This window comes from Bos taurus, chromosome 21 (genome assembly GCF_002263795.3).
Source record: "Bos taurus isolate L1 Dominette 01449 registration number 42190680 breed Hereford chromosome 21, ARS-UCD2.0, whole genome shotgun sequence".
NCBI lineage: Eukaryota > Metazoa > Chordata > Mammalia > Artiodactyla > Bovidae > Bos > Bos taurus.
The window spans coordinates 67167197-67191456 of NC_037348.1; the positions used below are offsets into that span (position 1 = coordinate 67167197).

Here is a 24260-nt window from a genome sequence, read left to right on the forward strand (position 1 = left end):
CTGGTGAATTTATTCAGTAAGTGTTTATTGAGTATTTACCTTGTGCCAGCCCATTTTAGGACTTGGAAATGCAGTGGAGAGCACACCAGCTCTAACGCGGAGAGCAAAAAATGAGTGCAAGAAGGCCACGTGGCTGGGTGGGGAGCAGTGCTAGGGGAAGGGGGAGGGGAGTTGCCAGCAGGAGTGGCTGCTGACTGAGCAGGTGACAGGTGAACACAGACCTCCAGAGAGTGAACAGCTCACCAGGAGGAGCTTCCTGGTGGCGGGTCCAGGTGGAAGGAAGGGGAGCCCTGGGCATGTGAGGGAACGTTATGAATGGCTCATTGACTGATGCCTGTTTTATTTTTTAAAGTGATGCAGAAATGAGAGCTTTTGAATCACCATGTCAGCCAGAGGTGTGTGTATCTAATGCCTTCCGTGTCCTGATGGAAGTCATAACTCTTAGAGTTGTTGCTGAGTAACAAGAGTTATAAGGCTTTGGTGATTAAGACAGTGTGGTATTACTACAAAAATAGATAAAGAGGTCATTGGAACAGACTAGAGAAGCCAGAAAATCTGCATGTATATGAACACAAAGTGATAATACAAAGATTTTCTGGTAAATGATGTCAGCAGTTGGACAAGAATATAGGGGTGGAAGTGAAACTTGATCCCACCTCACTTTGTACGGCTATTTTGTCTTAGCACTTCAAAGGTACTGTGCCATTGTCTTGACTGCTGAGACTTCTGCTGGAGGTCTAATTGTTTTTCTGTAGGTAATCTGCCTTCTCTGTCCTTAAGATCATCCCTAATGATAGAGTCTCAGGCCCCTGCGACTTCCTTCAAACCTAGTAGACCTTTCCTACTCCAATTTGCCTCAAGGAAATTGTTCCAGAAGAAGATGCCTTGGTTTAACTTTTACATCATTAAAAAGTTGTATGAATATTGAAACTTTGGTTTCAGTTAAACTGTGGTTTATTAAACTGTGGTTCTTTGATAGCAAAGAAGAATAGTGAAACACTTCTTATGAATTTAGTGAGTTTATATATGTTTGAGTCTTCTTAAACATTTCTGAGTAGTTCAGATCTGTTGGTTGCTTGATGTGCTAGCAGTTTCTATGAAGGTTCAGCTTTGACACAGCAAAAGCAGCTCCTAAAGAAAGCCTTGTCAAACGTCACAGCTTCCTTGAGCTTGCTCACAAAGAACACTTTTTCCCTGGTGTTTTTTGTTTTGTGTATAAAGGGAAAAGTGCCTGCCAAGGAGCCTAAGAAACTTGGCTAAGACCTATTGGTGAAGTGATTGTCCAGAAAACCACTGCTGGTTTCTTGCAAATCAGAGGTTTTTCTCTTAAGCTAATTACTAGATTTCTGTTTGAGGAAGTTAAGTTGCCACTTAGAGGCAACAAGAAGTGTCCCTACTCCCCTCCCTGGAAGCTGGAAAGGAGGGAAATAGAAGAGTTACACACATAATAGATAAGCTCTTCGGAGGACAGTCTCCTTAAAGAGACAGAAGAGTGGCTCCCAGGCCAGAACAGGGCAGAACTGTTTTCATTTCAAAAGGACGAGTATATGAGAGAGGAGAGGGCCGGCAGGCTGCTGTGTGATTCGGGAAACTAAACGTTGGGCTGAACCGGGCTTTGCTGGAGGTGGGGGTAGCGATTCCCTGAGGGCTGTGATGCCCTTGGTGTGGCTGGCACTGAGGCTTACTGAGGTTTCCTCAGAAGTTGCCCCATGCTTGCTGAGCAGCTTTTGAACTAGAACTTGCTGCCCACCTACATCGGCCAGTGGGGGCAGAGTGCCGGTTGTTCCTACATGAGCCTTCTGGTTTGTGCAAGCATTCGTTCGCTGTGAAATAATCATACATTGGCTTTGGGGTTCAGCTCCGTGTGAGTTGGTGATCACAAAACAGCCCTCCTGGGCTGATGAACAGCAGGACACGGAACGGATTGAATACTCGGATCGGGAAGCTTGAGGGCAGATCCTTCGGGTGCCCATTCACCAGTGTGGATCTGTGTCTTAGGCACTTGTATACACTTCTGTGTGTAAACAAACAAGCATGAAAGCTCTGAATAAGAGCATGGGAGTGATGGATCCCAGTTCCACAGCGGTGGTCTGATACAGCAATGCAGTCAGGTGTGGGGGGGTGTGGGGCATAGAGGGCTTCGAAGGTGCTCTTGGTGATGAGTGGGGACTCCACAGGTGCTCACTTTGTGATGGCTCTTCTAGCTGTGTGATCACGTGTGTCAGTTCAGTGCAGTCGCTGAGTCGCGTCCGACTCTCTGCAATCCCATGGACTGCAGCATGCCAGGCCTCCCTGTCCGTCACCAACTTCTGGAGCTTGCTTAAACTCATGTGCATCGAGTCAGTGATGCCATCCAGGCATCTCATCCTCTGTCATCCCCTTCTCCTCCTGCCTTCAGTCTTTCCCAGCATCAGGGAAATGAGTCAGTTCTTCGCATCAGGTGGCCAAAGTATTGGAGCTTCAGCTTCAGCATCAGTCCTTCCAATTAATATTCAGGACTGATTTCCTTTAGGATGGACTGGTTGGATCTCCTTGCAGTCCAAGGGACTCTCAAGAGTCTTCTCTAGCACCCCAATTCAAAAGCATCAATTCTTTGGTGCTCAGCTTTCTTTATAGTCCAACTCTCACATCCATACATGACTAGTGGAAAAACCATAGCTTTGACTAGATGGACCTTTATTGGCAAATTAATGTCTCTGTTTTTTAATATGTTGTCTAGGTAGGTCATAGCTTTTCTTCCAAGGAAAAAGTGTCTTTTAATTTCATGGCTGCAGTCACCATCTGCAGTGATTTTGGAGCCCAAGAAAATAGTCTGTCACTGTTTCCATTGCTTCCCTACCTATTTGCCGTGAAGTGATGGGACCACTGGAGAAGGGAATGGCAAACCACTTCAGTATTCTTGCCTTGAGAACCCCATGAACAGTATGAAAAGGCAAAAAGATAGGACACTGAAAGATGAACTCTCCAGGTCGGTAGATGCCAATATGCTACTGGAGATCAGTGGAGAACTAACTCCAAAAAGAATGAAGAGACGGAGCCAAAGCAAAAACAACACCCAGTTGTGGATGTGACTGGTGATGGAAATAAAGTCCAATGCCATAAAGAGCAATATTGCATAGGAACCTGGAATGTTAAGTCCATGAATCAAGGCAAATTGGAAGTGGTCAAACAGGAGATGGTAAGAGTGAACGTCAACATTTTAGGAATCAGCAAACTAAAATGGACTGGAATTCGTGAATTTAACTCAGATGACCATTACATCTACTACTGTGGGCAAGAATCCCTTAGAAGAAATGGAGTAGCCATCATAGTCAACAAGAGTCCGAAATGCAGTACTTGGATGTGATCTCAAAAATGACAGAATGATCTCTTTTCATTTCCAAGGCAAACCATGCAGTATCACAATAATCCAAGTCTATGCCCCGGCCAGTAATGCTGAAAAAGTTGAAGTTGAACAGTTCTATGAAGACCTACAAGGCCTTCTAGAACTAATACCCCCAAAAGATGTCCTTTTCATTATAGGGGACTGGAATGCAAAAGTAGGAAGTCAAGAAACACCTGGAGTAACAGGCAAAGTTGGCCTTGGAGTACAGAATGAAGCAGGGCAAAGGCTCATAGAGTTTTGCCAAGAGAATACACTGGTCATAGCAAACACCCTCTTCCAGCAACACAAGAGAAGACTTTATACATGGACATCACCAGATGGTCAACACTGAAATCAGACTGATTATATTCTTTGCAGCCAAAGATGGAGAAGCTTTATACAGTCAGCAAAAACAAGACCGGGAGCTGACCATGGTTCAAATCATGAACTCCTTGTTGCCAAATTCAGACTTACATTGAAGAAAGTAGGAAAAACCACTAGACTGTTCAGGTATGACCTAAATCAAATCCCTTACGATTTTACAGTGGAAGTGAGAAATAGATTCAAGGAATTAGATCTGATAGAGTGCCTGAAGAACTATGGATGGAGGTTCGTGACATTGTACCGGAGGCAGGAATCAAGACCATCCCCTATAAAAAGAAATGCAAAAAGGCAAAATGGCTATCTGAGGAGGCCTTACAAATAGCTGTGAAAAGAAGAGAAGTGAAAGGCAAAGGAGAAAAGAAAAGATATACCCATTTGAATGCAGAGTTCCAAAGAATAGCAAAGAGAGATAAAGCCTTCCTCAGTGATCAGTGCAAAGAAATAGAGGGAAACAATAGAATGGGGAAGACTAGAGATCTCTTCAAGAAAATTAGAGATACCAAAGGAACATTTCATGCAAAGATGGGCACAAGAAAGGACAGAAATGGTATGGACCTAAGAGAAGCAGAAGATATTAAGAAGAGGTGGCAAGAATACACAGAAGAACTATATAAAAAAGATCTTCACGACCCAGATAATCACAATGATATGATCACTCACCTAGAGCCAGACATCCTGGAATGCGAAGTCAAGCGGGCCTTAGGAAGCATCACTACAAACAAAGCTAGGGGAGATGATGGAATTCCAGTTGAGCTGTTTCAAATCCTAAAAGAAGATGCTGTGAAAGTGCTGCACTCAGTATGCTAGCAAATTTGAAAAACTCAGCAGTGGCCACAGGACTGGAAAAGGTCAGTTTTCATTCCAATTCCAAAGAAAGGCAATGCCAAAGAATACTCAAACTACCTCACAATTGCACTCGTCTCACACGCTTGCAAAGTAATGCTCAAAATTCTCCAAGCGAGGCTTCAACAGTACGTGAACCATGAACTTCCAGATGTTCAAGCTGGATTTAGAAAAGGCAGAAGAACCAGAGATCAAATTGCCAACATCCACTGGATCATCAAAAGACCAGGAGAGTTCCAGAAAAACATCTACTTCTGCTTTATTGACTATGCCAAAGCCTTTGACTGTGTGGATCACAACAAACTGTGGAAAATTCTTAAAGAGTTGGGAATACCAGACCACCTGACCTGCCTCTTGAGAAATCTGTATGCAGGTCAGGAAGCAACAGTTAGAACAGGACGTGAAACAACAGACTGGTTCCAAATCGGGAAAGGAGTATGTTAAGGCTGTATATTGTCACCCTGCTTATTTAACTTATATGCAGAGTACATCATGAGAAACGCTGGGCTGGATGAAGCACAAGCTGGAATCAAGATTGCCAGGAGAAATATCAATAACTTCAGATATGCAGAAGACACCACCCTTATGGCAGAAAACAAGAACTAAAGAGCCTATTGCAAGTGAAAGAGGAGAGTGAAAAAGTTGGCTTAAAACTCAACACCTAGAAAACTAAGAGAATGGCATCTGGTCCCATCACTTCATGGGAAATAGATGGGGAAACAGTGGAAACAGTGGCAGACTTTATTTTGGGGGGCTCCAGAGTCACTGCAGATGGTGACTACAGCCGTGAAATTAAAAGATGCTTGCTCCTTGGAAGAAAAGTTATGACCAACCTAGACAGCATATTAAAAAGCAGAGACATTACTTTGCCAACAAAGGTCCGTCTAGTCAAGGCTATGGTTTTTCCAGTAGTCACATGTGGATGTGAGAGTTGGACTATAAAGAAAGCTGAGTGCCAAAGAACTGATGCTTTTGAACTGTGGTGTTGGAGAAGACTTGAGAGTCGCTTGGACTGCAAGTGGATTCAACTAGTCCATTCTTAAGGAAAGCAGTCCTAAATATTCATTGGAAGGATTGATACTGAAGCTGAAACTCCAAAATCTTGGTCACCTCATGTGAAGAACTGACTGATTGGAAAAGACCCCGATGCTGGGAAAGATTTAAGGCAGGAGAAGGGGACAACAGAGGATGAGATGGTTGGATGACATCACTGACTCAGTGGACATGAGTTTGGGTGAACTCCAGGAGTTGGTGATGGACAGGGAGGCCTGGCATGCTGAGGTTCATGGGGTCACAAAGAGTTGAACACGACTGAGGGACAACTGAACTGAACTGAACTGATGGAATCAAATGCCATGATCTTAGTTTTTTGAGTTTTAAGCCAGCTTTTTTATTCTCCTTTTTTACTTTCATCAAGAGGCTCTTTCATTCCTCTTCGCTTTCTGCTGTAAGGGTGGTGTCATGTATATGTCATGTATATTGTCTTGCATTTATGATCGTATTTCACTGTTTCAGAAAATGAAAAATAACCATGCCACGAGACACTTGATGTGCAGCTGACTGCACCCCGAAGGCAGCAACCTTGCCAGCCCATGCCTCTCCTGAGCGTGTCGGAGCTAGTCGTGTCCCTCCGGGACTGTGAGACCCCCGAAAGCGGCACCTTTGTGTCCCCACAACAAGCACAGTGAAGCCACCAGTAAACACTTAACTGCTTAACCCTAGTTCATCTCATTTTAAACTAGCAATTCTTTTATATAGGCTACTTGATGTTATTAAGGTCTATCTCATTTGTAGACTCGTATGAAACAGTACTAGATCGGTATCTTAATGCTCTTAGTGTGGTAAAAATCCCATTATTAAATAATGTGTTAAATGAAGGATTGATTTTATGAAGTAGATGTATTGCTAAAAATTATAATATTAACAGTGGATTTGAGCCTTGAGTGTTTGGGTATCTTAAAAGAGGTTTTGTATATCAATGCAGTCATGAAAAATAATCTTTAAGTATATTCTCTCTCTAAAGTAGAATTGTTGGCAATGTCTTTGTTTTTAAAGAGGGACTCACAATAAATATTTTTTTTTAATCTTTATTTATTTTTTTAATTTTATTTTATTTTTAAACTTTACAATATTGTATTAGTTTTGCCAAATATCGAAATGAATCCGCCACAGGTATACCCGCGTTCCCCATCCTGAACCCTCCTCCCTCCTCCCTCCCCTACCCTCACTCTGGGTCGTCCCAGTGCACCAGCCCCAAGCATCCAGTACCGTGCATCGAACCTGGACTGGCGACTCGTTTCATACATGATATTATACATGTTTCAATGCTATTCTCCCAAATACTTTTTTAAAATTGTTTTTTGTTTTAATTTATCTTCTTGGCTGTGCTGGGGTCTTCACTGCTTTGTGTGGGCTTTCCCTAGTTGCGGTAAACCAGAGCTTTTCTTTGTTGCAGGATGTGGGCTTCTCACTGCAGTGGCTTCTCTTGTTGCAGAGCACGGGCTCAGTAGTCGTGGCCCGCGGGCTCTAGAGCACGGGCTCAGTAGTTGTGGCGCACGGGCTTAGTTGCTCTGTGGCACGTGGAATTTTCCCAGGCTGGGGATCAAGCTTTGTGTCCCCTGCCTTGGCAAGCAGATCCCTGTCCTCTGCACCGCCAGGGAAGTCTGTTAATGTCTTTGAACTCTGTGTGTGGCTTGGTGGTAACCTGACTTCTTTCCCGCCATGGGGATGGATGGTGTATTGAGACCCCCTAAGCCACCACTGTGCTCATTCCATGGCACACATCCTCCTGGCTGCTCCCAGGCTGTTCCTCCTTCAGGGTCATAGCCTGCATTGTGATCTGACAATTCTTCCTGCCTTCTCCAGCTGCATCCCTTTTTCCCTCACAGATTTTTGTTTTCACAGTAAGTGCCTTGAGTGTCTGATTCTATCCTCAGGGGCTGCTTTCTGTGCACACAGACTAATGCAATAGTATAGTTCTGTCTTCCAAGACTTCTGCAGCCGATTTGTTCTGTCAAATACTGTGAGAAGAGTGTTGAAATCTACAAAATAACAGTGTGCGTGGTTTATCTTTCTCCACTCTTAGTTTCAACTTGTCTGTGCCTTTAAATCTATAGTGCATTTCATGTTGATAGCGTAAATTTAGGTCTTACTTTTTTAATCCAGTTTAACAGTCTCTACCTTCTAATTGGCATATTTAGGCCACTTATATTTAATGTCCTTCTTGAGGTGGTTTAAGTCAGGGTTTCTCAACCTGACATTATTGACCTTTGGCCTAGGGGTGTTGTCCTTTGTGTTGTAGAGTGTTTAGCAACATCCCTGGCTTTAAACTGCATTTTATCATGATAGCCTGTTTTAAAATCTTGCTGTACTTTAGTTGAGATTTTTTGGTGTCTATATTCACGGAAGGTTATGTCTTTATCTGGCCTTTCTCATTATGCGTGTGACAATTTGGTATTTTCATTCTACATTTAACTACTCAAGTTGGACATATTATATTTTATAATCACTGTTTGGATTTCCTCACAGTTTTATCGGCATCTTCACTTGCCATCCCTTGTTACATTTTGGTTTCCTTTGCAACCAATTTTCCTTCTTGCTGGAGTGTGTCCTGTAGTAGTTCTTGGGTTGAAGTCTTTGGGTGGTACTTCAAAGTACAAAATCAAGTACTCTTGATGTTTTGTTCGTCTGAGTGTCTGCCTTTGTTTGTTTGTTGCCATGCCACATGGCTTGCAAGGATCTTAGTTCTTTGACCAGGAATTGAACCCAGGCCATGGTAAAAGTGCTGAGTCTTAACCACTGGACCGCCAGAGAATTCCTGTGTCTCTGTCTTTAAATTGTTTAGAAAGACATACTGTTCAAGGCTATCAGTTCTGTCTCTTAGCACTTTGAGGATGATACTCTACAGTCTCCAGGACTCCTTTGTTGAGACATCTTTTATTAATAATTATTCATATTTAGTTATTTGCCTCTTTTCTCTGACATATGAATATCTCCTCATTGCTTTTGAGGTTTTATTGTTTGAAAGACATGTGTATGTGCATTTCTTTTCATGAATCTTGTTCAAGGCTTGTACTCCTGAGGATACAGGCTTTTCCCTAGTTTTGGATAGCTTTTAGCCTTATCTCTGAAGGCACTGCCCTCTCTAATCCTATTTTCTTTTCTTCTGGAATCCCAATTAGATGTAGGTTGGATTTTTGTATTCTATCCTCTGTGACTCTCAACTTCTCTTTCTTAATTTATATCTTTGCTGCACAGATCTGTCATCTAATTCAGTGATTTTTCTTTCAGCTGTGACTAATCTTTTAATCCACCACTAAGATTTTAAATTCTTTTGATTCTTTTTCATGTATATTTAATTATTTCTGATAGTGGTTTGCTCTTATGTTTCAATTTCCTTTATAGTCCTTGAAAATTTTAAAGACTTTTTTGTTATTGAAGTATAGTTGATTTATCGTGTTTCATGTGTATAGCAAAGTGATTCAGTTACACTTTTTCAGATTCTTTTTCACTGTAGGTTATTACAAGATAGTTCCCTGTGCTATATAGTATACCGGGGTCCAGCCCCGGTAGGACCCAGGGATTCCCTCAGGAGGACGGCATCGGCGATAAGGATAGTAAAAGGGGAGAGAAAGGGGCTTGATCTACCTTGGTTTACACAGAAAGGCAATAAAGTCCGTGACACCAGACTTGCCCTGTTCACGGAGGCCACAGGCGCCCTCTCAGTGGGGTGAAGACGCAGAGCACCCTTGCCCTGAAGACACTGGGCGCCTTCCCAATTGAGTCTTAGAAGCCCGGGCAGATAAGTGAACTCAGGGAGCCCCTGTGCTCCAAGTAGTCATCCTGAAGGAAGAACAGAGAGAGAAAAGGAGGGAAAAGAAAAAAAGAATGACACGGGGAGACCAAGCTCTGATGAAGCCAGGTCCGTAGCTTTATTTTCAAAAGGAGCTTTTATACCCTAAGTTGTACATAGAGGATAATAGCGGGTATAGAATCATGCAAGGTCAGCAGTCCTGGACCCTTATTGAGACCAGGCTTTCTTTCTGCAGACTTATCATATACAAAGGCTTTAGGTGATTTACATCATCTTCTGGCCAGAAGGCCTGTTAACATTTGTCTTCTGATAAAGCTTAGTCAACCAGAAAAACTTATTTTCTCCAAAGGTGATTTTTCTGAAGTTTGGCGCCACTGCCTGAAAGCACTAGATAGAGTTGTATTCCTGTAGGGCAAAAGGTGCAGTGGGGGATAACAAGGAAAGAATTTATTAACTCAAGGGTCTAGGGTTGTTAACATTAAGGTTACTACTTATATTTCTATATACCAACTATATTAATACACTCCCAGGGACACAGTGGGTAAGGGATATGGGAACTTGGCAGCAAGCATTAGTTCAACAATGAAATCCTCTACCAGTTCTATTCTAATATTTTTTAACTCCCCTAGAAGCTCTGCATTGTTAAAATATGCCAGCTTCCCGTGCCTCTCGTGGTTGGGAGGCTGTGAACAATCACACGCGTAGCTGTAGGAGTCCGGATAAACCTGTCAGGCAAGTTAGAAAGCTATCTGAGGGATTTGAATTGGAACACTCCTATTATGCCCAGGAGACTTATTAACTAGAGCTCTAAGTTGATGTCTTTCAGAAAAAGGTGGTCAGGAATAGCCCCCTGTTAATGTCAGAGGAGTTGGTGAAAGTCATAAAGTAGTAAGACAGACAGATTCTGGTTTTGGGATAGATGCTCAAGCAGGTCCAAGGGGTCCCTCGAGTCCTGATTCGCCTTTGCCTTCAGGTCCTCTCTGCATGAGCTTTGTCATGGGTGGGATCTCCCATGCTGGCTCCCGGCAACAGGTCTCTATTTTTTATTTTATATGTAGTAGTGTATATCTGCTAATTCAAAATTTCCAATTTATCCTTCCCCTTAAGCATATTTCCATTACAGTTCTGGTTCTTCTTAGTCTACATGAAAGTACTTGAGTTGGGATGAGGGGTTGTCCAGTTCTGTTGGTGCTCTTTCAGTTGAGTCCTCTTCATGGGCCTGTTTCCCTGTGGTCATCTCTGGCTGTGAACTGTGTGGCTGATCCCAACACGTGTGAATCCTGAGGGGCCTGGGCCGAGACTGAGTCCCCAGAGGTGGGGTTTATGGTCACTCTGCCAGGCCCCTTGAAGCATTACAGACAAGGAAGCGTGTCAGAAGCTGCCTGCATGGAGCTGCTTTTGATTGGGGAGGGAGAGTAACTTTAAACCCTGGTGCTGGATGGGGCAGGTTTGTGATTACAGATCCTTAGGAACTGCTCTTTTTATTCACTCCAGTCAGTGCCTGAGATACAAGGCTGAGTTCCTTGTCAGCTCCATTTGCCAGCAAATTGACTTTTCCCTAGTTTACACTTTCCCTGAGCATTAGGTCTTCATGGGTTCTGGCTTTACGGGGAGGTCAGGTCCAGCTCCCTACCTCATCTGGCCCGAAGCCTTGTCCTCATTCCCCCTACTCACCTGAGAAAATCCCAGGTCTGGATGTTCACCAGTCACTGGGCAGCCTGTGGCTTCAGGGCTGGCTTCTGTCTGGTTTGACAGAAGGGCTCTCTTGGGTTTTGGCCCTTGTAGATTTTCTTTATAGAGGTCGGCTGAGCGTTTACTAAGTGCTTTATGTATCTTATTCAGCATTTCTAGGTGTTTGGAGGGCAGTGTTTTTCAGAACAGCTAGAGTGTTATCCTGTCAGAAGTTGAAACTTCGTATTTTGTTTCTATCTGGAGTGTAGTCGGGTATGATAGTCGGATTCTTTGGATGATTTGGTTCTTACGTCAAGAATGATGACATGTATTAGTAATCATATTAAAGAATGTTAAGTCAAGCCTAGTACCTTGGTTTATTAAAAGCATGTTTACAGGCGTTGCAGTTTCCAGCCCATCTGTGCGATGATTTTTATTTTGAAGCCATTCATTCAGAAAAACTACACAGCTGTTCTGATTTTGTGCTATGACATGGCAAGATCTCCAATAAGTGATTTGGATTACTGATGGAGTAGCAGTTTTTGTAATTACAAATTCCCAGGAAAAATATTCTTTTTTATTTTGGGCATGCCGTGCAGTGTGCAAGATCTTAGTTCCCCAAACAAGGATCAGACCTGCACACCCTGCAGTGGGACTGCAGAGTCTTAACCACCGGACCACCAGGGAGGCCCCGCTGGCCTGTCAGACGATACACATCTAAGGCGTGTTGTGTGCCTTTCTCGCCTGCGAGTGGAGGTGGAGCCGTCCCTAACAGTCCCTGCCTTCCGCTCACCGTCCTGCTGCTCCTTGGCCGACCCTGCCTCCCACGTCCACAGCCATGGGTCTGCTGGAGCCCCGAGGCAGAGCAGGGCCTGGCCTCTGCAGTCACACTCAGGCAGAGTCCTGACTCGGTTCCCCTGGGCTGTGTGACCTGAGACCAGTCTCACAGCCTTGGTATCACGAGGATAGCTCCATCTCCTATGCTCTTGGTGGTCTGAGGATCCCAGGAGGTAATGCCTGTGCAGTGCTGGCCAGGCGGCCTGGCGCAGGACACGTGCTTCTGAGAGGCCTGTGCCCTGTCCCTTGCTGCTGCCGGCATCCTCATCAGGCCTCACACTCGTCTTTCCTCCCTGGGGTTCTCCACCCTGGCGCCTGTGGAGTTGGCCACTTCTCTTGACTGGCTGCGAACTTGCTCCGCCTGAATGAGCGCAGAAAGCTCCCGGCTGGTCCTCCTGTCTGGGCCCACGCCTCCTTCCAGCCTGTTCCAGAGGGTGTCCCAGTAAGACTTCAGACTGGTATACTTGCAAAAGCAGGCATCTTCAAGGGCCCGCTTTTCCTTCCTGTCACTTAAGATCTAGCTCCCTTACCCCCTGTCATGCTCTGGCACCAGGCGTGTTTATAGCCTGAGCAGGGCCTGAAAGCGAGCTCTGGCGTGACCACCTCCGCTCACTGGGGCGGTTCTCTGCGTGCATGTCTTGCTGCTGCGGCTCCGCTTTGAGAGGCCGGGCCCTCGCCCTGCTGTGTGTTAACCCAGCAGCTGACTCAGGATCCTGAAGGCGCAGGGTGCACTCGGGTTTGACAGATTGATTACCATGTAAATTACCGCATCAGGGTTCAAAACGGCCTGTTGAAGATCTTGCCATTTGTCTTAGCAAGGTGGAAATGGTTGTGTAATTTTTTTGAATGAGTGGTTTCAAAATACAAAATGACTATTCAGGTGCGCTGGAAGCCTAAAGATCTGTATTCAGTGCTTGACATGTGCTTTTTACTAAACCAGTATAAGAAGCCTGCGTTAATGTTATTTAATGTGATTATTGATCTAAGAATCTAAACACACCAGGAATAAGTTTATGAAGCACTCTCAAGTGTGTTGTTGATCCTCCAGCACACCTGTGTGGCAGGTACACACCACGGATGACAGCTGGTGGGTGACTTGTCCATGTTGAGAGAGAAGGAAGCAGAGCTTGGGAGTGGGACAGCTCTCCTGATTCCAGACTCTGATTTCAGGGGGAACAATCTCTCTTGTCCAAGCTCCTTAGAATTCTCTTGAGAAGAGCTCAGTGGTTCACACTTGCCATTTCAAAAATAAAAAACCTGGAAAGAAAAAGATATAATTATCTCTCTGAACTATATTCATTTTCAATCAGGAGTATGTATAGGCTGCTGTGTGGTGAGGTTTTCTATTTCACTTGTAGGTGCTGTTTCACAGTTTGAAATCTGGCCCAGTGACAGGCCCATTTGATTTTAGATGTTTTCTCTTTCAGGGGAAAACGGAGTCCATCACGGTGGTGAAGCTGCTGAGCTGCTTCGATGACCTGGTAGCAGCAGGCACAGCCTCTGGGAGGGTTGCAGTTTTTCAGCTTGTATCCTCATTGCCAGGGAGAAATAAACAGGTAAGTGCCAACCATTTTAGCATTTCTTAATTTCTTGGCAAATTCCTCTCATCCTTTAAAATGAGAAGTCCTCATCTGCTGAGAAAATATTTGCTCAGAAAAGCCTAATTCTGTGCTCTTCATAGTCAGATAACATTTTTGTTGCTGGTAAGACACTTGGTGAAAAGCGCATATGGGTAATTTAAATTGCTTAATAGCCTCTGGCTCCTCTCCGTCAGTTTTCAAGGTAAATAGACAGATGGGCCCTTGTGCAGGGTTTTGCCTGGAAAGCAGCTTGGGAACACCAGTTACTGCACAAAACAGGAGGGGTTGCATACTGCCTCGTCCATACAGCTCTACATCTCACAGTGTCTCTCCTTTTCTTTTTCTTGCGTGTTATTTTTATCGTTTATTCATAGCTTCGGAGGTTTGACGTCACTGGCATTCACAAAAATAGCATAACAGCTCTGGCTTGGAGCCCCAATGGGATGAAACTGTTCTCTGGAGATGATAAAGGGAAAATCGTCTATTCTTCTCTGGATCTAGATCAGGTAAAATCATTTTCAGAAGTATTGTTGGTCTGATACTTGGAGAAATTATAGCTGGTCAGTTTGTTTTCTTGATCCTTGTCCCATTTTTTTCTGTCTGCGCCAGTCAGCTGGTGGGATCTCAGTTCCCCAAACAGGGATTGAACCCAGGTCTCGTGAGTGAAAGCCTGGAACCCTAACCTCCAGGTCCCCCGGAAATTCCCTGTGTCTCTTTCTGTCCTCAGTTGCTGTTTGCAGCATTTTTTTTCAGGGGCTCTCCTGACGCTTTGTGAGCTTCTACTTCTGTGTGTTAAGAGTTGGCCTTTGTTTCTACTCAAACATACGCTTTTCTCATTCTCCTGTTGTCTGTTGCTGCCACTTAGAAAAGAAGCCACTACCAAGCCTTATTCCTTGACAGTTTGTAGAGGAGGACATGAAACATTTCAAAGTCACGACAATTGTCAACTGAAAACTAAAAAGCACAACCTAAAAGTTGAGAATCTTTATTCGGTGGGCTTACTGAGGACTTAAGCCTGGGAGACAGTCTTAGGTAACTCTGAGGGATCCTTCCAAAGAGGTTGGGGAGGAACCAGGATCTACAGGAGCTTTGAAAGAACAAACCTGCTTGTTGAACATCAAGAAGTGTGCTAACTAAAGAAAAAAATCTCTCAAGTTAACAAATTTAGCACTTTTCTATGTGTGGGAAGATGCGAGAGTCTGGGCTCACTGAGATCACATTCCTTTGATGTGCCCCTTAACACTAGGGCCAGTGTCCCGTGCTTTTCAATCCTGAACCCCTCAGCCACATGTTGGGGGTGGCCCACAGTGGCTGCTGGCTTGATGCAGGGTAGCCTGTGTATCTCCACCCTGAGCTCCCTGACGGTGCGCCCTGGGGTAGGGGAGAGGACAGCCCTGTGGCTGATGGCTGCCACCTCCCTTGTATACTGACATGGCAGGCAGCAGTCTTGGTCCACTCTGTGGACAGCGGTCAGAGTGGGTGGTGAGCTCACCCCAGCCAAACTTTGGTTGTGAGAGAGTGGTGGAGGAGGAGGAGGCTTGGTGGCAGCAGGGAGCCAGCTCCACCCCTGTGTTTGCTCATTAAACCTCTGGACAGAGCCCTAAGCCTCACATTCTGATCTTCAGTCAGTAGATAAGAAACCCAGGTTCCCAGGGGTCCAGGCACCAGGTGACGCCCAGCAGAGCTCAACTTCAAACCAAGGGTCTGCTTCTGTTGTGTGGGTGGCTTGAAGCCTGCCTGTGCTTTGTTTTGTCAGATGTCTGCCCGGTTGGAATTCTCTCCTTGGTGGTATGCTCCTTTCGTCGTCTTCTTTGTTTTGTAGCCATTTTTCCTAGTGCGTCCAGAAATTCAGCGATTACTAGCTGGGTAAATCTGAGTCCCTCTAATCCGAGACTGACCTGTCTATCACGAATATTCTGTTGCAGTGTTCTCAAACTGTTTGGTCCCAGGACCCCTTAACACTATACCTCTTAAAAAGAGGACTCCAGAGAGGTTGTGTTTGTATGGGTTAAGTTTTTGTATATTTTTGTGAAAAAAATACTACTGAGAATTCCCTGATGATCCAGTGGTTATGACTCCGGGCTCTCAATACAGAGGGCCCAGATTCAGTCCCTGGTTGGAAAATCCCACAAACTGCAAGGCGAGGCCAAAAACAAAACACGGAACATGGGACGTGCCCGGTGGTCCAATAGTTAAGACTCCTCGCTTCCATGCTGGATGCCTGGGTTTGATCCCTGGTTGGGAAACTAAGATCCCACATACCTTCCAGTGTGACAGAAAAAAAATAAAAAACTACTACTACTTTCAGGAGTAGCATCACTTTATGTTTTTGCAAATCTCTTTATATATGCCTTAATAGAAGACAGCTGGATTCTGCATTCAGTCTGTCATAATACATTGTTTTGGTTGGGGTATATCAAGAAAATCTGGCCTCACACAGGTATGTGGTGGGAAATAGGAGTGTTTTAGTAGCCCTTCCAGAGAACTGTGTTATGTTCTTCTTTAATCACATGCCCAAATTGACTAACGGTAGTTTCTTTAAAGGTTGGTTACAACATGGAATCTGAAAGCATGTGGATGAATTTTTGTTGCTCTGTTACAATGAAATCCATTGGTCTGTCTTGCACTTTGAAGGGCTCCTTGACTCATTTTATTTGATTTTGTAATTCTGTAATTTTGTGTGTTGGTCACTTGGAAAATATTGACATATTGAGTGATGCTGCTGCTGCTGCTAAGTCGCTTCAGTTGTGTCCGACTCTGTGCGACCCCATAGACGGCAGCCCAGCAGGCTCCCCCTCCCTGGGATTCTCCAGGTAAGAACACTGGAGTGGGTTGCCATTTCCTTCTCCAATGCATGAAAGTGAAAAGTGAAAGTGAAGTCGCTCAGTCATGTCTGACTCTTCGCAACCCCATGGACTGCAGCCTACCAGGCTCCTCCGCCCATGGGATTTTCCAAGCAAGAGTACTGGAGTGGGGTGCCATTGCCTTCTCCGACAGAGTGATGCAGATCTTCCAAATGTTGATGCAGATCTTCCAAATGTTGATACATTTAATTTTATAATATAAAGCAAAAACTCCAAAATCACTGCAGATGGTGATTGCAGCCATGAAATTAAGACGCTTACTCCTTGGAAGGAAAGTTATGACCAACCTAGACAGCATATTAAGAAGCAGACACATTACTTTGTCAACAAAGGTCCATCTAGTCAAGGCTATGGTTTTTCCAGCGGTCATGTATGGATGTGAAAGTTGGACTATAAAGAAAGCTGAGTGCCAAAGAATTGATGCTTTTGAACTGTGGTGTTGGAGAAGACTCTTGAGAGTCCCTTGGATTGCAAGGAGATCCAACCAGTCCATCCTAAAGGAGATCAGTCCTGGGTGTTCATTGGAAGGATTGATGTTGAAGCTGAAACTCCAATACTTTGGCCACCTCATGCGAAGAGCTGACTCATGTGAAAAGACCCTGATCCTGGGAAAGATTGAGGGCAGGAGGAGAAGGGGATGACAGAGGATGAGGTGGTTGGATGGCATCACCAACTCAATGGACATGGGTTTGGGTGGACTCCAGGAGTTGGTGATGGACAGGGAGGCCTGGCGTGCTGCGGTTCATGGGGTCACAAAGAGTTGGATACGACTGAGCGACTGAACTGAACTGAAAGCAAAAACAGCACCTTTGTTAACATCTCCATCATTCTGATGAGAAAGGTCTTGAGCTGTTGGGAATGTCAGGTTCACAAGAGTGGATACAGGTTTTCAGATTCTGATCTTCATTTGTGAAGATCAAGTCTTACTATCAGCAACAGATACCCTCACTTATTTTCCTTGAAGTGACAGATATGCTTTATTCCTTCTGAGAAAATGCCTGCCAAAGACCCAAGTTTGAATAATTCTAGTATTTCAAGTAAAAATGTATTTTGTGGGGAAAAAAAGTTCAGCTCCCAGCTCATACAGTCGTCCAGGTGCTCCTCCTCAAAAGAACCACAGGACTTCAGCCTCAGCCGGAGAGCTGTGTGCAGGCCCAGTGTCATCACAGAATAAAAAAACTGGTGTCTCCAAGGTCAAGAGTTGTTGGGATTGTTATTTTCCTGCATCAAAGACCTTCTGAAGGGAAATTTACGTTTTTGCTGCACATGTCCAGTGGCCGGGGGCACCATAACAGCTCCTGGAGTTTGGTGCCCTTCTCGCCTTGGGGTCCCTCCAACCCCGATCTTTCAGGAGCTCTACCCACCAGCAGTATGAACCACTGCTCCATGAAGAAGGCGGGCGAAACCTCATAATGAAAATGACTTTGACCTCAAGAAGTCCTAGGGGACCCTCAGGGACTGTGGGCCACACTTTGAGAACTGCTCTCCAGGAAAACCTGCTGTTAAGGTTTTCAGGGATCCCGTGTGTGCAGCTTCCTGCTGTCACTCCCACAGCGTGGGTTGCACCATGGGAGCGTTGCTCATGCACATCAGGAAACGGAGGGAAAAGTCACGCAGAGAGCACTCTCCTTGTGTGTGCTGACCCTGCTCACAGCACCCATTGTCTCGCTGTGTCTCACTGTGAGCACTGTTCCCTGAACCCACGGTAGGCAAGGTGCGGGCTAAGAGGCTGGAAGAAAATGTGAGGAGCCGTAGGAACTGCAGACACGTTTATTCTCTCCTAGCTGGCACAGCAGACATAACCGCACACAATCCTTCAGGGCTTTTCCAGGCGAAGCTTGTTTATGCTCAACCAGAGCAAAAGTAGCCTGTGGCCAGGCGAGCGCCTTGTGACGCACACGCACAGTGCCTTAAGCCGTCTCGGCTGCTACACAGCTGCACAGCCACTGTTTACAGAACGTGGAACGGGAGAGCCTGACCGGTGCCATCTTGTTAATTTCCCCACACTTTGTTCCCAGCTTTATTGAGGTTCTGATCCGTTTTTAAAGACACAGGTGTTTCATGAGATTTGCAGAAAAGATGTATGGTTTTGCACAGTGAAACTCGCTCAGTCCTGTCTGACTCTTTGTGACCTCGTGGACTGTACAGTCCATGGAGTTCTCCAGGCCAGAATACTGGAGTGGGTAGCCTTTCCATTCTCTAGGGGATCTTCCCAACCCAGGGAGCGAACCCAGGTCTCCTGAATTGCAGGTGGATTCTTTACCAGCTGAGCCACAAGGGAGGCCCTTTGCACAGTACAATGCAATGAATTTGATTCCATTATGAGCTAAGTCAAAAGTTGAAAAACTACAGTTTGTGTAAGTAAAGGTGGGACGGAACTCTGGCCTCATGTCCATGATAGTGGAGGTAATAGGAGTTCCCCTGTCTCAGTCATGCTGGTGGTTACACACCGGTATGCATTTGTTGAAATTCATAGAATCATGTATCTAAAAAGGGTGACTTTTACTGTATGTAAATCTTACCAGCAAATCTGATGGCTACTCCCTTTTCCCCCACAAAGGTCTATGACGTTGCATCAGTATTTCTTACGCAGTTAAAGAAACAGGCTGTAGGAGAAGAGTGGCTTACAGGAGCGGATACTTGACCCAAAGACACATCATTTGTGTCAGCGATGAAGTGCCTCGCAAAGCTTTACTTGGCTCTTTAACATACTTAGTAACATTTTCATTTCTTTCTAACCTGTCTCTTCTGACCCTTTCAGTAGGCCAGGATATAATGTCCCCAGAATTACTTTGAACCCTTTGTGGAGGAGGTTGTGATGTGAACTTGATAGTTGTCACAATAGTTTTTTAGAAAGTCCCATTGTGTTCTGTTGGAATAAATAATATACATGGTGCTGCATATTTCTGCTTAGATCTTTATGGATTCTTCCTTCTTTGCACCATGTTGCAGGGAAAGAGCAAATTAGCCAGGATGGCGGTGGCCATGGCCTCTCGCTCTCACCCCACGAGTTGTTAAATTCATGGTTTTGTGACAGCCGAGGTGGTTTGTAGCACTGTGCGCACCCAGTGACCTATATAAGCGCCATCTGAGAAACTCAAAGGAGCGGCGAGTCGAGGCGTGTTGAGTTGCATCGTCGTTGTTGCTGTTGCGTCAGCCGGTAGAGGGGGAAGTGTGTCTGCTTTGCTGCTGTGAATGACGGATGTCATGGTTCCTGTGGCTCCTCACATCTTCCGGCTTCCCTGCTCGTACCTCGCCTACCCTGGGTTCAGTGAACAGGGAGGTACAGAGTCACACATGTACTGAAAGCATTTTTAAAAATCATACAGAAGTTTTAAGCGTTTCTTGGCAACCTTGCTGTGGCCTGACCTAGATGGTAACCCTGACAGTTTTCTCACCAGTGAGGGCTTCTCCGGGTAGTATCATCGCGGTGGGTTGGCACTGAACCCGGTGAGGATGAGAGCCTTCATTTAAGGTAGACGTTGGCAGGAATGCAGACACAGGAGGGCCGCGGGCCAGTGCCGGGAGCTGGGGGCCCTGGAGCTGGCCCCGTGGGCCTCACGCGCCTCTCTCCGCAGGGCGTCTGCCAGTCGCACCTGGTGCTGGAGGAGCCGGCCTCCATCGTGCAGCTGGACTACAGCCAGAAGGTGCTGCTGGTCTCCACGCTGCAGCGGAGCCTGCTGTTCTACACCGAGGAGCGCTCTGTCCAGCAGGTCGGGACACAGCCGAGGAAAAGGTGAGCTGCGCTGGGGTCACAGCGCAAGGGACAGGGCTCCACGTGGGTCCCCAGCCCCCTGCCGCATCTCCTGCCAGCGTTTGCTCCTCGCAGACCGCCTCCTGCACAGCTTGGCTCAGAGGTCAGGGTCGGGTGGGCGTTCCGCCTCACCCCCTCCGTGAGCCACACCACTGTGGACGCAGGTGGCCGCAGCGCTACTGGCTGTGTCTCCCGCTGTGGAGCCTAGTGAGGGGTGCGGCAGGACGTGGGCTGTGGCCCGGGGTGGGCTGTCCTGAAGAAGCGGGGCCGGCCTGGACGGGGTCAGAGCTCCTGGCTGAGAGACGACCCCTTCTATGACCTGCTCCTGGTGGAAGAACAGCTGCAAGCAGGGTTGGTCCAGCCGCATCCCCGGTGGCTGGAGTTGGAGGAGTGCCAGGGGAAGGGACAGCGCTGTCTGCAGAGGCCGGGGGTCGGGGGACGGCCGGGGTCACGGGAGCTGGGAGGGGGTGGAGTGGAGGGTGGGGAGCAGACAGCCAAGAAGCCCGGGGGTGAACGAGCGTGGGGCTGGCGGTGCCAGCCTCTGGTCCTCTCAGCGTCCGTTATGCTGTGTCCAGGCTTTGCAGGAACACAGTGCAAGTTTATTCCTTTCTCTGTTGGCAGAACAGCCCATGGCTGTTCACACAGTCACATCTCCCCTCAGCTTCGCCTTTCCATGTTGAACACCCCCTTAATTCCATCGACAGTTGGTCTTATAACGATCATCTCCCTTTTGGCTCCTGGGAAGCCCAGCAGGACCCGCTGCTTGGGCTTGGTGGTCCTGCAGACTTGGCCAGACTCTCCCTCTGCTGGAGTTGGAGGAGTGCCAGGGGAAGGGGCAGCGCTGTCTGCAGAGGCCGGGGGTGGGGGGATGGCAGGGGTCACGGGAGATGGGGGGGGTGGAGTGGAGGGTGGGGAGCAGACAGCCAAGAAGCCCTCCGCTCTCCCCCTCACGTCTCATCCTGGCTTGTCTATCGGTGTCTCTCTGTGTTGTGTCTTTTTGGAAGGAAGGTGGCATGCAGAGAGAGAGACTTAAAAACCAAATACCTCCACGTGAATCGGTACCCAGCAGTCTTTGCCTTCACACCTGGCCTTCTCACCTCCAGCATGAAGCCTTAGCACCTCTTCTGACCCTCTCCTGGTGGGTCTCTGTGGCCGGGTCTTTGCGCACACTTGCCAGGCACCATCTCAGGGTGCCGAAACAGCTGAGTCCCCTTTATGTTAGGGAGCTGTGTTAGAGAAGTAGGGCACAACAGAGTGAACAGAAGCACTTCCAACCTGTGTCCTGACAGCTTGTCTCTTGTCGTGTGCTTTGTTAGATCGTGGTTAGAAAAGGACCCCAATGACAACTGCCTCCCAGAGCTGCAGCTCCGGTCACCAGGCATCCCACCGGCCGGCACCCGGGGCTCAGCGGGGAGCCAGGCTCTGCCCTCGGAGATGCCGGTCTCGGCGTGGACAGTGCTCTGAGGCAGCATCTGGGTGAAGGGTCGGGTAGAGGCAGTCGGTCAGCAGAGGCCTCTGGGGAAGAGATCCTGGGCTGAACCCTCCAGTGTGTGAAGAGCCTTCCGGTCTCGGGAGCTGCCGAGGCCCTGCGTTGGGCCCGGGCCTGGAATGTTCAAGGAGCCAGAGGGGGACTGGGGCAGCTGTGGAGGGTGGGCGGGTGCTGGAAAGGAAGACTCGAGCCAGTCCTTGCCCTGAGTTATTCCAGGCCATACGGGAAGCCAGTGGGGGCTTTAGGCAGGAGGAGGGCGGCCTGAGCACGCCTGGTTCTGCACAGCAAGGAGGCAGCTGCAGGAGTCCTGGGGGCGGCGTGAAATCCACCTGGGCCCCTGGCATGAAGAGGGGTAGGGCGGGGGGGAAGGATGATTTGGGGATGAATTCGATACAGGGGGCGAGGGGAGAACAGAGTAAGGAAGGATTTCTGTGCCCTTGGCTAAAGCAACCAGATGGAGAGAGAAGCCCTTTAACTCAGACAGGAAGCCCTGGGTTAAGGTCTGGATGTCTGGATTCTCTCTCCGGCGTGTTGTGTTTGAGATGCCTGTTAGGTGACTAAGCCGGAATCCCCATCGGGAGTAACGTGTTCAGGTCGGCAGCTCAGGAGAGGGGGCTGGGCCAGAAATGAAGATGAGGTGGTCAGATGCAGGTGACACTGAGCCCCCTGGCCTGGGTGAAGCCATCTTGGGAGCATGTTTCCCATTCAACCCTGGAGTGTCCTTCCTGGGTGTCTGCTCTGTGCCCAGTGCCCTTTACAATCTGGGGAAGACTGCTGTGAGCAAGGGGAACAAGCGCTGGTCTTCAGGAGCTCACGTTCCTGTGGGGGAGACCGACGTTAAATAAGCATGTTCTAGAATGTGCAGCTGTAATAATAAATGGGTGGAGCTGTGAGGATGTCTGTCTGGTGTGTTTTGGCTAGGCAGACGTGTCCCCACCCTCCTGTGCAGTGGGGTTTGAGCCGATTCCTGGGAGAGGGCGGGGGGAGCCGTGAGGACCCCTCAGAGAAGCACAGGCCAGGTGTTGGGGCTCAGAGGAGGGGCTGGGAGCCCATCCTGTAGGCTTCACGGCCCCACTTGGCGCTGTGTTACTCCAGCGCTTGAGAGTCACGAGTGGCATTGACTCTGGCTGCCCTGTGGAGGGGGCGAGGGCGGCCACCACGGAGGCCACCAGGGTCCCGGGTGACTGAGGTGAGAGTCGGGCTCACACCAGGGTGGGGTGGCAGGGATGCTTTGAGGGCAGAGCCGATGGGTTGGCTGGCTCTGGGGTGTGGGAGGAGGAGAGCTGTCAGAGGCGGTGGTCCGGGCAGTGGGTAGAGTGTCGCTGCGGGCAGGGCGCGGTCTTCCTCTGGGGCCAGGCTGGGGTGGCGGGTGGGGGCGACGTGGGCTCAGGGCTGTGGGTGGCTGCAGCGGTGCCCTCGAGGGTGTCTGGACAGCGTTTAAAGCTCTGGGACCTAGGAGCTCTCTGATGAGTGAGTGTCACTGGCAAAGGGAGGTCTTGTGTGCCAGCACACCCCGTCTCTACCTGTCAGAAAGAGCCGTGTTGCAGCCGCTGAGTGGCCCCAAGCCATGCGCCCAGCTGGGCCTCTGATTCTGGCAGTGTGGTGGCCAGGCCCACCTCCCTTGTGGGGACTTCCCTGGGGTCTAGTGCTTAGGACTCCGCTCTTCCACTGCAAGGGGGTATGGGTTCAATCCCTGGACAGAGAACTAAGATTCCACATGCCGTGTGGCTTGGACAAAAAAAACACCTGTAGGGCGCAGGCCGCGGGGTTGGGGGAGCTGAGGGAGGAAGGGTGGGCTGCACTCTAGGTGTGGGTGTGGGGGTGTGGGGGTCGGAATGTGGGTGTGGGGGTCTGGGGGTGTGGGTGTCTGGATCCCTGGGTGTCTGGGTCCCTGGGTGTCTGGGGGTGTGGGTGTCGGGATATGGTGGGTGTCGGGGTGTGGGTGTGGTAGGTGTCATGTGGTTGTCTGGGGGTGTGGGGGTGTAGGTGTGAGTGTTTGGGGGTGTGGATGTCTGGGTGTCTGGGGGTGTGGGTGTCTGGGTCTCTGGGTGTCTGGGGGTATGGGTATCTGGGTCCCTGGGTGTCTGGGTCCGTGGGTGTCTGGGGGTGTGGGGTTGTGGATGTCTGGGTCCCTGGGGATGTGGGTGTGTGTGTGTCTGGTAGTGTGGGTATCTGGGTGTCTGGGTCTGGGTGTGTGGGTGTCTGGGTGTCTGGGGATGTGGGTGTCTGGGTCCCTGGGTGTCTGGGTCCCTGGATGTCTGGGGGGATGGGGGTATAGGTGTCTGGGGGTGTGGGTGTGTGGGTATCTGGCTGTGTGCATATCTGGGTGTCTGGGTCTGGGTGTCTGGGGATATGGGTGTCTGGGTGTCTGGGTGTCTGGGGGTGTGGGTGTTGGGGTATCTGGGCATGTGGGCCTGAACGCAGGGTGACCAGGTGGTGGTGCAGGTCATAGCCCTGAGCCCGGGAGGGCCGCAGTGGAGCCAGCTTGGCCCGAGGGGGGTGGAGGCTGTCCTGTTAGTGGGGCAGCTGGGCCTGGGGAGAGCTGCAGGGAGTGGTGGGTGATCCAGCCTGTGAACCCCCTCAGATTGAACAGAACAGTGCGTGTGACTGTCTCCCAGGCGATCGCAGCGCCCAGCCGTCTGCTTCTCCTCCGTGTCCGGT

The 24260-nt window shown here is 48.2% G+C and overlaps 1 protein-coding gene across 9 annotated transcripts in view; it reads left to right on the plus strand.

Moving 5' to 3' along the window:
- The window catches only part of TECPR2 (tectonin beta-propeller repeat containing 2), a 101051-nt gene that overhangs the window by 20101 nt on the left and 56690 nt on the right, over positions 1 to 24260 (plus strand). For all 9 annotated transcript variants that reach the window (XR_009492051.1, XM_024981837.2, XM_024981839.2 and 6 more), the window contains 3 exons: positions 13340 to 13468; positions 13867 to 13998; positions 19935 to 20092. Coding sequence is in view for 8 of the 9 variants with exons in the window: in XM_024981837.2 (XP_024837605.1) it covers positions 13340 to 13468; positions 13867 to 13998; positions 19935 to 20092 (419 nt within the window). In the remaining variant the exon portion in view is untranslated. The remainder of the gene's footprint in view (positions 1 to 13339; positions 13469 to 13866; positions 13999 to 19934; positions 20093 to 24260) is intronic.